Genomic DNA, 13,428 nt, shown 5'->3' on the forward strand with positions numbered 1-13,428 from the left:
CATCATATGTCCTATTAAAATGCCCATTATGTACCCAATGGCATTCAAAAGTCATCATTCCAATTGACAGTACGTATTCAGAATAATGATTCTAGCAGAAGATGTTTGCCCTCATGTTTTTGTAAATGCTTTCCAGATGCGTATTGCCTTTTAGTTTGTCAAAATGTACCAGGCAATTGACAGAAGACTGCACCCCTTTTGGCTTTATTCTTCTAGAAATGACAAAAGCAATTCATTGGAAGAAATATGTGCTGCCATTGCTACAAACGGGATTGGCTGCTGGATCAAAAACCTAAGTATAAAAATTCTGCAGCTCGCCCTCATAAAGAAACCCCTCAGGGTATATACAAGGGCTGAGTGGCAGCTGTTGTTATAATATAGCTGAATACATCAGTAGTATTCAGTTGCCATCAAGCAAAGCGAATTGTTGCACATTTAATACAACTGGAATAACTTAGTAGTACTTGTGCCCAACATGTGCTTTGTATACTGCTGTCAAGGATGCATGTGTTCTGTTGTGATAAAGAAAGAATAATGAGGAGAGAAGGAATTTTCCAAAATTAATCTATGAAGAATTCTAGTCATTGAAGAACATAACTGGATCATTTGTTGGTGGGTCAGACATCAGTAAAAATGCAAAATTATCTCAGGTTTATATATCCATGATAGTGGGATGGAAGTTGAAAAATGGAGAGAAAGGCTGACTAAGAAATACAGCATATATGACTTACAACAGTACTTTCCTTTAATCATCCATACTAATGTGTTTCCATACTGAATCTCTTACCATAAAATAGTGTCATTATGAATTAATGAAGAAATGGGCTATTTCCTTTAGTCTCTTATCTCTTATGTGATCATTGTGTGGATGAAATGCAATAATTACTATTTAAAGACTTTTTAAAGGATTTTTTTAATGGATCACAGTACACTGCAGTTGGATTTTCCTTGCTTGCGAAGTTTCTTTTAAAAGCTCATTTTTCCCTTTCCTTAACTCGATTGAATGCTGGAAATCAGGCTTCCAAGATAATACTGTTATCATACCCTAAGTGGATTCAAACATGTCCCAAGACATCTAGGGATTCCTACTTTCATGACCTTACGTATCTTGTAGGGCTAACATCAATCTTGAAATATAATCATGCCCTCTAATCTAGTTCAACTTATAGCTAACACAATTATTGTTATAGTTGTTTTAATTTTCTATCATTTTTACTTTCCCAGAACTAAAATATATTTTTATATTCTTTTGGCAATCTCCTTCACTGAGTCAAACCAACATTTCATCACAACGAATTATGCCAGGGGCAGTTATTTAAATATTAGGGTATATTTTTTGATCCTGCAGGAAACCAGAGTGCTTACTTAGATAAAGTTATACAGAATGAACAGAGATCCATATTGACTGTTCAAGCCTTTTGTAGCTTTCAGGGAGTTCTGTATATTTTAGCAACAATTAAAATATTTATTGCAAAAGTCCAAAGGCAACTTTTGTATGACAGGCATATAAAATCATGCAGAAACAGAGTTCTTATGCTTTAAACCCCTGAGAAATATTTTTGGATGCCTTAACGTGACTTGTGTGCTATTCTTTAATTAAATTTTAAACTTTACTATAAATAACAATTATTGGTGTGTAATAGTATATACACCAATAAAAGATTTATTCTGTGGGACTGATCTCTCTTATATTTTTTATTATGTTGTCTTATTAAAAATTATAATTACAAAGATAAAAAGTAACACAAACTGAAAAAATAGGAAAGCATATGATTTCCCCCCCCCCCCACTCTTCTAGACCTCTAATCCCCAGCAGCAGTCTTGTGGTCTCTAGCAACTGTCTCTAGCACTTGTGGGTAGGGGTGGGCTTCAGAATTTTTAGCAAAGGATTCTCTGCCCAGTTGCTGGGTGGGCGGGGCCATGGTGGGCGGGGCCTAATTGGCTTCCTACACAACGGTGGGGGAGACATTTTTGCCCTCCCTGGGCTGCAGAGGCTTTCCTTGAGCCTCCGGAAGGGCAAAAACAGTCTCTCTGGGCTCAAGAGCTCTCTGGAAGCTGGAAATGGGCTCATTTCCGGCCTTTCTGAACTTCTGGGAGGCCCATTTTTCACCCTCCTCAAGCCTACATATGCACCCTGCACTTACCTGCATCCAAAATGGGCCATGCGGGGACTCCTGGGAGCGGCGAGGTGGGATGGGCGGGGCCAGCCAGGAGTGGGATTTGGGGGTTCTCCAAATTGCACAGAATCTTAGCTAGGGGCTCTCCTGAACCCATGAGAACCCCCAGCAGCTCAGTCCTGCTTGTAGGCTATCTCAAGTCTTCTCCTTGTTCAGACAGGAAAAGCTGGTTTACCTGGGAAGGGCACTAAGATTTTTCTATATACTGTATGCTGGTAGTTCTGGATTAACATTGGTAATTTGAACTGAAATTTCCATCCCTAAGCAGTGAAGTCATAAACCACGATGTCATATTACCATATCACTTAGCATCAGCAATCACTATTAAATGAATCACTATGGGTCATTGGGTTGGGACTTCCACATAACTTCTGGCTGGCTTCCAATAACAAAAATCAGTGGAGAAGACAGTAGGAACTTCCAATTCCCAGGTGGCTTGCAAGCAGGCCAGCAGACAGGTCAGTGGTTGCTGCCAATTATGCAAGGTTGCATGGGTGTCTGGTGCAGTACAAATTCAGATGGACTGAGGGAGGAAGCATAAGAGGGTTTGAGTGATGAGGGAAGCACCGGGAAAGTGCAGATGGGCTGGGGAAGGGTGCATCAGAGCGTGTGGGTGACTGGTGAGGTGCAGCACAAGCACAGATGGGCTGGAGGAGGGTGTATGGGAGACCAGTGAAGCATGAGAGAGTTCATTGGGAGCAGTTGCTGCAGTGAGGGAGGATATGGAGGGTCCAAGCAGCCCCCAAAACACCAATGGCAAAAAGTCTCAGAACCATGGTACCTCCCTAGGATGTCCAGGATGGTGAGTCCAGTGAAGGGGAGACACGAAAAGCAATGAAGGTCATCTGGAACAACAGGGGACGCAACACAGGGGCAGTTGTAAATGCGAGCTGGCTCAAATGTTTATCATCTGATTATTGGTCATAAATTCAAGGACTGGTTGCAACTTTTTTCATTGGCAATGTAATTTCAAAATGGGCAGAACAAATACATGTTAAGTGAAGATTACCTATGCATAAGCGCACCAACGTGCCTACCGTCCCTGTCCTATTGTTTCTCTTATTCTTCTTTTATTTTTCTTATATGTACCCATTTCATGTATTCACAACTATGTATTCACTTATACTTATTATCTTGTAAACAATTGGCAAATCAAATAAATAAAATAAATAAATAAATATAATGATTGTGTATGATCAATATTCAGTCCATTGCTGTTCTTTCCCCCCTTCCTGACTCTTTTATAGGATATTCGTGCATGTTGTATAAACCCTCTAATAATAAATCACCCAAGGCAACTAGACTCATTATATGTTCAGGATTTGTTATTTCATCAGAAAAATATAGTTCCCCTGAATGTCTCTAAATATTGTTATATTGCCTGCAGGGTCCAAATAGGGAGTCACTATTTAATTTCTTGTCAGATTATAGAAACGGAATCCTAGTATTTTAGATTTGTTATATATTATACTGCATGTTTAAATTACTGTTTTGTTGCTTTATGTTCAAGCAATATTTATAACATATTTTGGAAATAGCTTTATGTATTTAGTGTTGATAATCTGGTATTTTATTTTATTTCTGTTTGAGAATGCTGTAATAGCACGTGCTTTTATTGTATTGCATCTTGTTTTATGCTGATTATTGACAGAAACAGAATCAACTAATTAACCTACTACATTCATCTGACCATTTCTCCCGACATGTATAATTTTCATTTCCATATAACAAATTGCTTTTAGACCCAGCCACTATTGCTTCTTATAAATAGTCATTCCTCCCACCAGACTCTCCACTAAGTTTCTATCAGTGATTTCAGTTGCTAAAATATTTCTTTCTTTTTTCCCATCATGCATTCTGTCAAGGTACATAAATTCATCTACTTGCTTTAATTTTTCACCATTTGTATATAATTTAGCATCATTCTTTTCAAACATGTCAAACATAATTATCTTGATTGCTGATAGATTATTTTTGCACTAACATACAAGCTACATAACGTTATTTGCAAATTATTGGAGTTTTCAGCGTCACCTTTATACAAAGATACACATACTTTCACATTTCAAACCCACATTGTTCTTATGTCATCAGAACCATATTATTTATTTATTTATTTATTTATTTATTTATTTTGTCAAACAATTATTAGATAACAGGTATAAGTATAAACATGGTTATAAATATGTAAAATGGATACAAATAAGAAAAAAAAGAAACAATAGGACAGGGATGTTAGGCACGTTTTGGTGCGCTTATGCACGCCCCCTACAGACCTCTTAGGAAAGGGGTGAGGTCAATAGTAGACAGTCTAACGTTGAAGATTTTGGGGTTTGGGGAAGAAACTGCAGAGTCAGGTAGAGTATTCCAGACATTGGCTACTCTGTTGCTGAAGTCGTATTTCCTGCAATCAAGTTTGGTGCGGTTTATCTTTAGTTTGTATCTATTTTGTACTCTTGTATTGTTTTGGTTGAAGCTGAAGTATTCATTGATAGGTAGGACATTGCAATATATAATTTTATATACTATACTTAGATCGAACCGAGGGCGGCATAGTTCTAGGTTGTCTAGGTCTAAAATTTCAAGTCTGGTGGCATAAGGTATTCTGCTACAAGTAGAGGAGTGTTCTTCTCGTAAAATATTTCTGGACTTTCTCAATTGTATTAATATCAGATATGTAATGTGGGTTCCAGACTGATGAGCTGTATTCAAGTATTGGTCTAGCAAATGTTTTGTATGCTCTAGTTAGTAGAGTGATATTACCAGAGAAAAAGCTACGCAGGATTAGATTAACAACTCTTAATGCCTTTTTGGCTGTGTAGTTACAGTGGGCTCTAGCACTTAGATCATTTGAGATGAGTACTCCAAGGTCCTTGACCAAGTTTTTGTTATCAACAAGGTCTTGACTATTCAGCTTGTATTTTATTTTCTGATTTTTTTTGCCAATATGTAAGATAGAGCATTTATTTGTTGAGATTTGAAGTTGCCATTTGTTTGACCATTCTGACACATAGTCAAGGTCTTTTTGAAGGGTAGCAGCATTGTCTGTGGTGTTGACTAGCTTTACATCATCAGCGAAAAGAACGCAGTTGCTCTTAATATAATCACAGAGGTCATTAATATAGAGTATGAAGAGAGTTGGTCCTAGAACACTGCCTTGGGGGACACCACTGTTGACAGGTACAGGATTTGATAGGACGCTCCCAATTTTGACCATTTGTTGCCTGTTTAACAGGAATGCTTCTATCCAGTTATGCAGGTATCCAGAGATACCAAAACACCTTAGTTTTAGGAGTAGTTTGTCATGTACCACTGAATCAAAGGCTTTACAGAAGTCTATGTAAATTGCGTCAATTGCTTTGCCCTGATCAAGTTGTATAGTCCATATGTTTTTACAGTGCAAGAGTTGCAGGTTACAGGACAGTTTTCTTCTGAAACCAAATTGTTTGTTAGAGAGTAGGTTGTTTGTCTCTAAGTGGAGGATAATGGATTGGTTAATAATTGATTCCATGACTTTACAGGTGACGCAGCATAAAGAGATTGGTCTGTAATTTTCAACTAGGCTGGGGTATCCCTTTTTGAAGATGGGAATGACTGTGGCTAGTGACCATAGGTTTGGCAAGGAGCTGGTCCTGAAAGATTTTCAAAGATTATGCTTAGAGGTTCAGCTATGGCAGTGGATAGCTTTTTAAAGAAGTAGGCACAAACTCTGTCTGGTCCAATAGATAAAGATGGTTTTAGATTGCGTAGTGCTTTTTCAACATTGTCTTCTGTAAAATCGATATGTGTATTAGATGATTGTAGTTGTCTGTGGTTCGACTAGGAAATATTGGGCATGATCCATTGCTGCTTACAAATACTGAGCCAAAGAATGTGTTAAAGATGTTGGCTTTAATGGTGTCATCATTGTAGTCTTTACCATTTGGTTCTTTTAGGGGTGGGATGGACCTTGAGTCTTTTATTATTATTATAATATTGTTATAACCATATATTATACGTTGATCTATAAATACATTAAGTGATCAAGTGACATTGTGCATCCTTGTCTTATTCCCTGTTTGGTGATAAACCATTTGCTAATTTTTCCATTTATTCTCAGATTTGTTTTCATTTATCACAATCCAGAACAAACCCCAATACCATGTTCATGCAAAATGTACTATAATTCAAACCTACTGATTTTAGCATACAGATTCTCTAAATCAACAACAAAATATCTTATTTTCTCATGATCAACTATTTTTAGTGATCTGCTAAAGAGGAACATTCTGGTACATGCTCTTCTGTCTTGCATAAAATAATATTTCATTTCCCAAATTTTGCTCATTTTCTCCTCTTGAACCATTTTAGGAAGGATTATATCCAACAGTTTTCCAGACACATAACAAACTAATACCTCAGTAATTTTTGTGTTCCAGAATTACATTTTTCTTTGTATAAAGAACAATAGCAGCATCTTTAATTACAATCTTCACACACTCAATGAAGAAGTCAAATAGACCCTTTGTAGTCAAAATATACTCATATCTTAACTGTTTTCAGTTTAACATTTTTCAACAGCATTTCACTTCCTTTTTGGCTGTTTTTCTTGATGACTAACAATTATTACAACTTCAGTTCCTACCTTTGACATAGGACTATAATCCCTGTAATAATCTCTAAATATTTTTTTAGTTTTCCACCAGTCCATTTTAATAGCAAACCAGTTCATTACTTTCTTAATTCTGTTTCTTCTGCTGACAGTCTTCCCTAAATGTTCTTCAACATCTTTTAAAACTATTTTTTTAAAAACCCATCAAAATAGCTTTGCATTTTCTTTTTCTTTTCTTTTTTTAACTTAGTTTACTTTATTTGTTTCATTTATGTAATTTCTCTAGCGGCCCATATCAACCAGTGACTCTGGTACAGCATAAAAACATCAAACAAAAAATCAAAACAATACAGAATAAATATATATTACATTTAATGGCCAGCATAAAACAAAATACACAAGGAAAACACCTGTGCGAATCTGCTGTAGCTTATATAGCATTCTCAAATGTAAATTAAGCAAAGCAAAACCTTGTTGTAGCCACATTCTTTCCACATTCCCCCCCCCCCCCCCACTATACATATTATATAATATGTCTCTACTCCTCAGGCTTTGCTGCTCTTACTCTCTTATATACATTTTTCTTTATAGCTTCTTTCTTTCTTCATTCCACCAAGCATATTTACACTGTACTTCATATAATATTTAAGTATAATATTTATATTAGCTCTGCCAATTCCTGTGAAATATATCTTTTTGAGGCACCTAAACAAATTAATAATAATTATCAAACACTTAAATTTTACATTACTTTCCCCCAAGCACAAAATTGACCAGTCAATTTTCAAACATTGTTTGTTTGTTTGTTTATATGTCATCTTTCCTCCAACAGTCTCATGGTAGTATGCTCAATTCCTCTCTGAGATAGATTAGTATGAAAGCAGAAGCAACTGATAAGGATGCAAGTGGTGATACTGGCTAAATATATATCTGAATCTAGTTCTTTTTGGTCCAATATTGTTCTATCTTTAAAAATCAATGAAAAGCCTGAAATTGTATATTTAATGATAAGTAGTAAAAACACCTGGGGAAACTGCTATTTCTTAAATTTTAAACATTTGTTGCACTATATTACTTGTTCTTTAAAATATATGTTCAAGTACTGGTTTTGTATTTCTTTTCTACCAGACCAATATTTTATGTTTTCAAAACACCAGAAAGAAATAGATATTTTTGTTAGCTTTGAGTGGCATCATGCATCATGAGGTTTTATTGAGATTTGGCACAGAGTACCATATGCACCCAGCCATTGTGATTCGTAAAGCACATTTGATGACTTAGTGCAATATGTCAATCAGTCATACAGAACCACATAATTCAACTCATTCTTTTCCAGTGTGGGAGTTCTGAGAGATTCATTAAGTTGAACATAGGGTCCTTTTATACTGATCCTAACAGCAGGTCTTCTTTTTGTGGAATTTCTGGCTAGCAGCAGAACAATGTATGCAGCTTTTGTTCTATGAACCCCAGCTAGGTAAATTGTAATGAAGAAACTTAAAATTATTACAGATCGAAAGTTTGAATTAATTCTATCAAAAACTCTTTTTGTATTAAGAAGGTTGGCATAAGCTCAGCTAAAAAATGGAGATGAGATGCTCATCTTTTCCTAGTCTTTTTAGAAGTATTGAGAACACTTTCACTCTTTTAAAACTTTAATTACTCTGTCAATTACTATGAATAAAGCATTGAAATCTTTGCCATTGTGTGACAATGTTGTCAATGTGAAGGGTATAACTTTGAGTGAAAAAGTACCGCTAAAATGCTGAAGCTAATATTATAGTGCGTGTCTTAATACAAAGTCAGGATAATGAAAAATGCCATTCTTTGTAGCAAATAGATTTTGCTACAGTTCAGTTAAGAAAAATAAAACTCTGTGACAGGGGTATACTTTTGTCATTTATTGTATTCAGAATTCACTAACAGGTTCTGTTCTTACATCATATTTATCTGGGCCAGGGAAGGACTTGAATTTGAGAACACCAACAAGAGATTAGTGTACTTTCAAATAACCTTGGCAGAATTAAAAATACCCCCAAACACATCATATACAGGTTCAACTAACTTTTTCTAATCACTTGTGTTGTGGGAATACAGACATGTTTCTGTGCAAGCATTGCAACTGATGATGACTCTAAAGTGGACAGAACACCTAATTCTTATGCTATAATTAAAATAATCTTATGTATTCCAAAAGTAAATAAACATCAAGACTAAAGAGAAAGCCATAATCCTAAAACCTAAAAAAGATTTCAACTACCACAAGGACTCAACAGAAGCTAGGCCGGTCCCAACCAGTCAGCTCCCTGAACACTATGTATCCTATGTAGCATATGATGCTTCAAGCCATGATGGACATCAAGGGTCCTTCACGTGTACGGGCAGAGGGATTCCAATTATTGTCATAACAATGTATTTTGGAGCACCCCTTTTCACATTTTTTTAAAATGATGAAATATGGTTAATAATGTAACAATGATACAATAAGATACAACGATACAATAAGAACAGCAGTGATTAACATGAGCTTAAGGGAACTCCAATAGCTATTATAGCCATTATTGTATGAGAGGTATTTGGATATTTAAAATTGAGGTGGCATTTTTTATGCTCAGTCCTCAAGACAGAATGAGGTTTTAGCTCCGGATGCCTCTTGTATTCATAACTGCTACTTGCATTCATAATTCCCATGAGAACTATGGGAATGTATTGTTGTGCAAGGCCCCTAGCTTGCCTTATAAAAGTTCTACTGATATCTTGATCAACCATGGTGAAAAGAGCAAATTCTTTGTTCTGAAAAATTCTTGGTTTATGGAAGTAACTAATCTCTTTCAGCCTGACAGAGTCTAATTAGAAGCCCCACCTTTGTGCCTGGCATAGATGAAGAAGGAAGCCAAAGTTTGCTGATGTACTTGTGCATTCCTGATTCACTTGTTAATATTCTTCCCCATTATGGGTTTTCTTTTTATCTCTGTTGGCATTTGTGCAGCTTAGGAGTTCCTTTTGTTGTTGCTTTTATCTCTTAATAAAATTACATTTGGCTTGCAAGGAATGTTTATGGTTTTGTTATTCCATAGGATGTTTTTTGAGGTAATCAAAAAAATGATAAACGAGTGACTTGTGGTACAGGGCAAATGTTTGAGAATTAAAAATCTGAATCAAATGTTCCAGAGCTCCCCTGCTTCTTTTATTTCCAATCAACTACAATTTGCTGGTCAAAGAGGAAGGGCTGATAATGTGATAGTTTTTCAGTAACATCCAAGAGTTCATGAAATATCATATATATTTTTGCACAAAACAAATAAAAACACTATATTTCCCAAATAATGATTTTTAATACAGTTACCATGTTTGTTGCAGCCCAAACCCATTAATTATTAGTGATTCCTTGGTTTAATAGTGTTGGTGGAACGAGGCCAGGAAATAGAAAGTTGGGTTATTATTAAATTTAAAAAAAGACACAAATGATGATGTAACAAAATTAAGAGTAATAAGGTCCGGAACCTTCCAGAACAAGAAATTATAATGGTAGCCTATTTGTAATATCCACGTGTATTGTAAGAAGGACCTGCATATGTGACTACAATCCCAAATTATGTCCCTTTCCATTCAAAGTTCTTAACTGAAGTGACATGAAAGGAAGAAATACCTAGCACTTTCTCATATGATAAAATTAGTAAAGCTGATGAGCCATTTCCTTCTAGTTACTGGTTTATTTATTACCAGTCAAATAAGCTCTGAAGCTCTGCTGAACAAAATGTTAAGGATAAACTTGAAGATATGTTCCACTGGGATACAATATTGGAACGTATTTTAACTACTGTAGTTCTTGGGGTCATTTATGCAATCGAACATTACTTAAGGTTGCTCTTTAATCATTCTTTTTGTGGAATCTATCTTTATGCATGATTATCCTTGAAATATTTACCTTACCAAAACACTAAGGCTTGATTCAGGATAATTTAATTTGCTTTACTACTTTCTGAAACATTTTTTTTGCTTTTAATCACCATGACCTTAAGCTATGTGAGCACCTCTGGTTTGTTCATAATTGGTGATGTGATTCATCAGGCTAGTAAAGAGGCAAGAACTTGAAAGAAAGCACAGCTGCTGAGCAATTTCCATTAGTTTCAGCAGGGATTACTCAAAATACATTCTCTACTGAAGTGTGCCCCTTTTCTCCAATATTTTAAATGAATTTCAACATGCAAAATAGTGAACAGAATGAAACATTTTTACGTCAAACCTTGAAAAATGTATTTTTATAATAGAGCAAGGACAATAGCAGTATAGAGGTTGATTTTTATTAATTAAAAATCAGTTTTTTCTGCTTCAGTATTGATGAGTGCTCTTTGTGAACACTATTCCAACCATCACTTATTCAAGGAAAGTATGTTTATTCTTCATTGTGAACCTGAAATATCATAAAACAAAGACAATTTAGATGCAATAGAAATTAAAATGGTAAGGAAAGAACAATAGGAAACAAATATGATGCAGCAGATTACATTTAGAAAATCCTTTATTCTCTGTTTAGGCAGCTAAAGTAAAAAAATGTTTTAGAACCTGAAAACTTCTGCCTGCCAGTGTTGAACATATTAGTCAGATGGACCAATGATCCTATATGTATCCTACACAAAATTTTAAAATAGTATTTTTTTATGCTAACACTATGAGAGTAGCCCTGTAAGAGAAATTTCCTTATGAGTAAATATGTATAGAATTTTCTATTAAAAATGAAAACAAAGTTTTTAGTTCCTCACTAGTGCCATTTTGAAACAATGAAGAAATATGGGTTCTGGTTGGGCATATATGAGCTGACTATGACTACAAAGGCTAGTAGCTTTGGTTCCCTATGTGGAAAACACTTTAACATAAGAAAACATGTATATTTAAGACATGTAACTTGCTCCATGCATAATTGCTTGGTAAACAGTGACATCCAAGACTTGATTTGCTCACAGGTAGAGCATTAAGGACATCTGTCTGTGCCTGAAGTACTTATCTCTGGATTGTGAGCAACTACTGTTTAGTGAGAAACCTGTGGTATGTCTGCTTCCGCTCATTGATTATCCTAGCACTTATTTAGAGTTCTTGAAGCACATCATGGCATACATTTCTCTGGGGTTTTAGACACGCATAACATTATCCTCAAATCGTTGTCTGAGACATTAAAACACAAATTTTATTACAGTTAATAAAAAAATCTCAAAAGAAAATTAGTCTACCATGGTACAGCAGCCACACTGTGGGGTAACTAACACATGTTTACATCAAGGCTTGTAAAGTAACTGTTTGATAAAACTACCTCCATTACAAAAAGCTGTGTAGTTGCAACATTTGTAGTAGCTTCAGCATGAGTTCTTCTTTTATATTTTCTTAATCTGATATTTACATAATAATTCATGGTATCCTGAACTAATATTTTGGCTCCCAAATCATCATTAAAATGTGTCAGACATCTTTAGCAATGTTTATATTGCTATGGAGGATTTATATGTAAGACAAATGAAATATTCAGTATCTGGAATATACTGGAGTAAGTACACTCCTTTCTTTAACCACTTTTCTGTCATTTTCCTCAAGTTTGCTTGCCTAAAAGTAAAACAGGGAATATATGACAGTTAACCACTTTCATTTTATGATCCTTCCTAACTCTGTTGCATTGATACAATATCACGAAATGCCAGGTCAAAATTTACAGTAAAGGAGAAAATGTAGTAAGAATGGAAGTTACTTGCACTCAGATTAGTTACTGGTTTCTTTTTCCCAGAATCCTTTTTGTTTCAATAGCTGGTGTCCAAATGGTTTTCCTGAAGATTTTCTACATTTGACTATCTAAAGCTTGCATCCAAATTAAATTGTGCTGATGATACTTCTTATATCCTACAATGATTGCTGCTTCAACTGACTTTTTGCATATGTCCTACGCAGGGTGGGATTCTACCAATTTGCACCTATTCGCTAGAACCGGTTGTTAACATTCTAAGCAGTTCGGAGAACCGGTTATTAGAAGAAATTACTGGCCTAATCCTGTAAGGAAGGCAGGAAGGAAACATTCTGGTATTGCTTACAGAAACTGCCTCTCCGTTAACCCTTATTACATTCTTGGCAGGACCAGACTTCCTGTCTCAAGAATTTCTCTGGAGTTTTCCCCCCTCCTTTGCTGGTACTTTGTTTGTGTGGAGTGACCATTCAAAGTTACAATGGCACTGAAAAAAGTGACTTATGACCATTTTTCCCACTTACGACTGTTGAAGCATCCCCACATTCATGAGATGCCAGGCGAGGAGATGCATGCCTCAATGTGAGTGATATTGAGTTGGCCAATAACATGACCACCAAGCCACACCCATCACCTAAGCCACGCCCACAGAACCGGTTGTTAAAAATTTTGAATCCCACCCCTGGTCCTAGGGGCAACTGAGAGGGGCTAAGTGGTACAATCCACTGCTAACAATATGAGGAGAATTTTTCAGCTCTTGCCTATCAAAATATTCATAAAGGGACATGTTGCTGTTCTTTGTGCAAGCAAGACTATTCCACTCTTACTTCCTTCTGCCCTTGATGGTGATTTTCTTTCCCTTTCTTCATACCCATGTACTTTTATTCTTATCTAAACATTATGAGTCTTCTCTATAGAATATTAATGCCTGCTTTTAA

General features: G+C 35.7%; 1 protein-coding gene across 1 annotated transcript in view; it reads right to left on the reverse strand.

Moving 5' to 3' along the window:
• Positions 1 to 9,948: 9,948 nt before the first annotated feature.
• Positions 9,949 to 13,428, reverse strand: part of MYH15 (myosin heavy chain 15) — a 90,549-nt gene continuing 87,069 nt past the window's right edge. The window contains exon 42 of the mRNA XM_087966535.1: positions 9,949 to 11,179. Coding sequence (XP_087822661.1) covers positions 11,162 to 11,179 — 18 coding nt within the window. The 3' untranslated portion in view covers positions 9,949 to 11,161. The remainder of the gene's footprint in view (positions 11,180 to 13,428) is intronic.

Source organism: Notechis scutatus, chromosome 5, assembly GCF_049901735.1.
Source record: "Notechis scutatus isolate UNSWTSFEM ecotype Mainland chromosome 5, rNotScu1.2, whole genome shotgun sequence".
NCBI lineage: Eukaryota > Metazoa > Chordata > Lepidosauria > Squamata > Elapidae > Notechis > Notechis scutatus.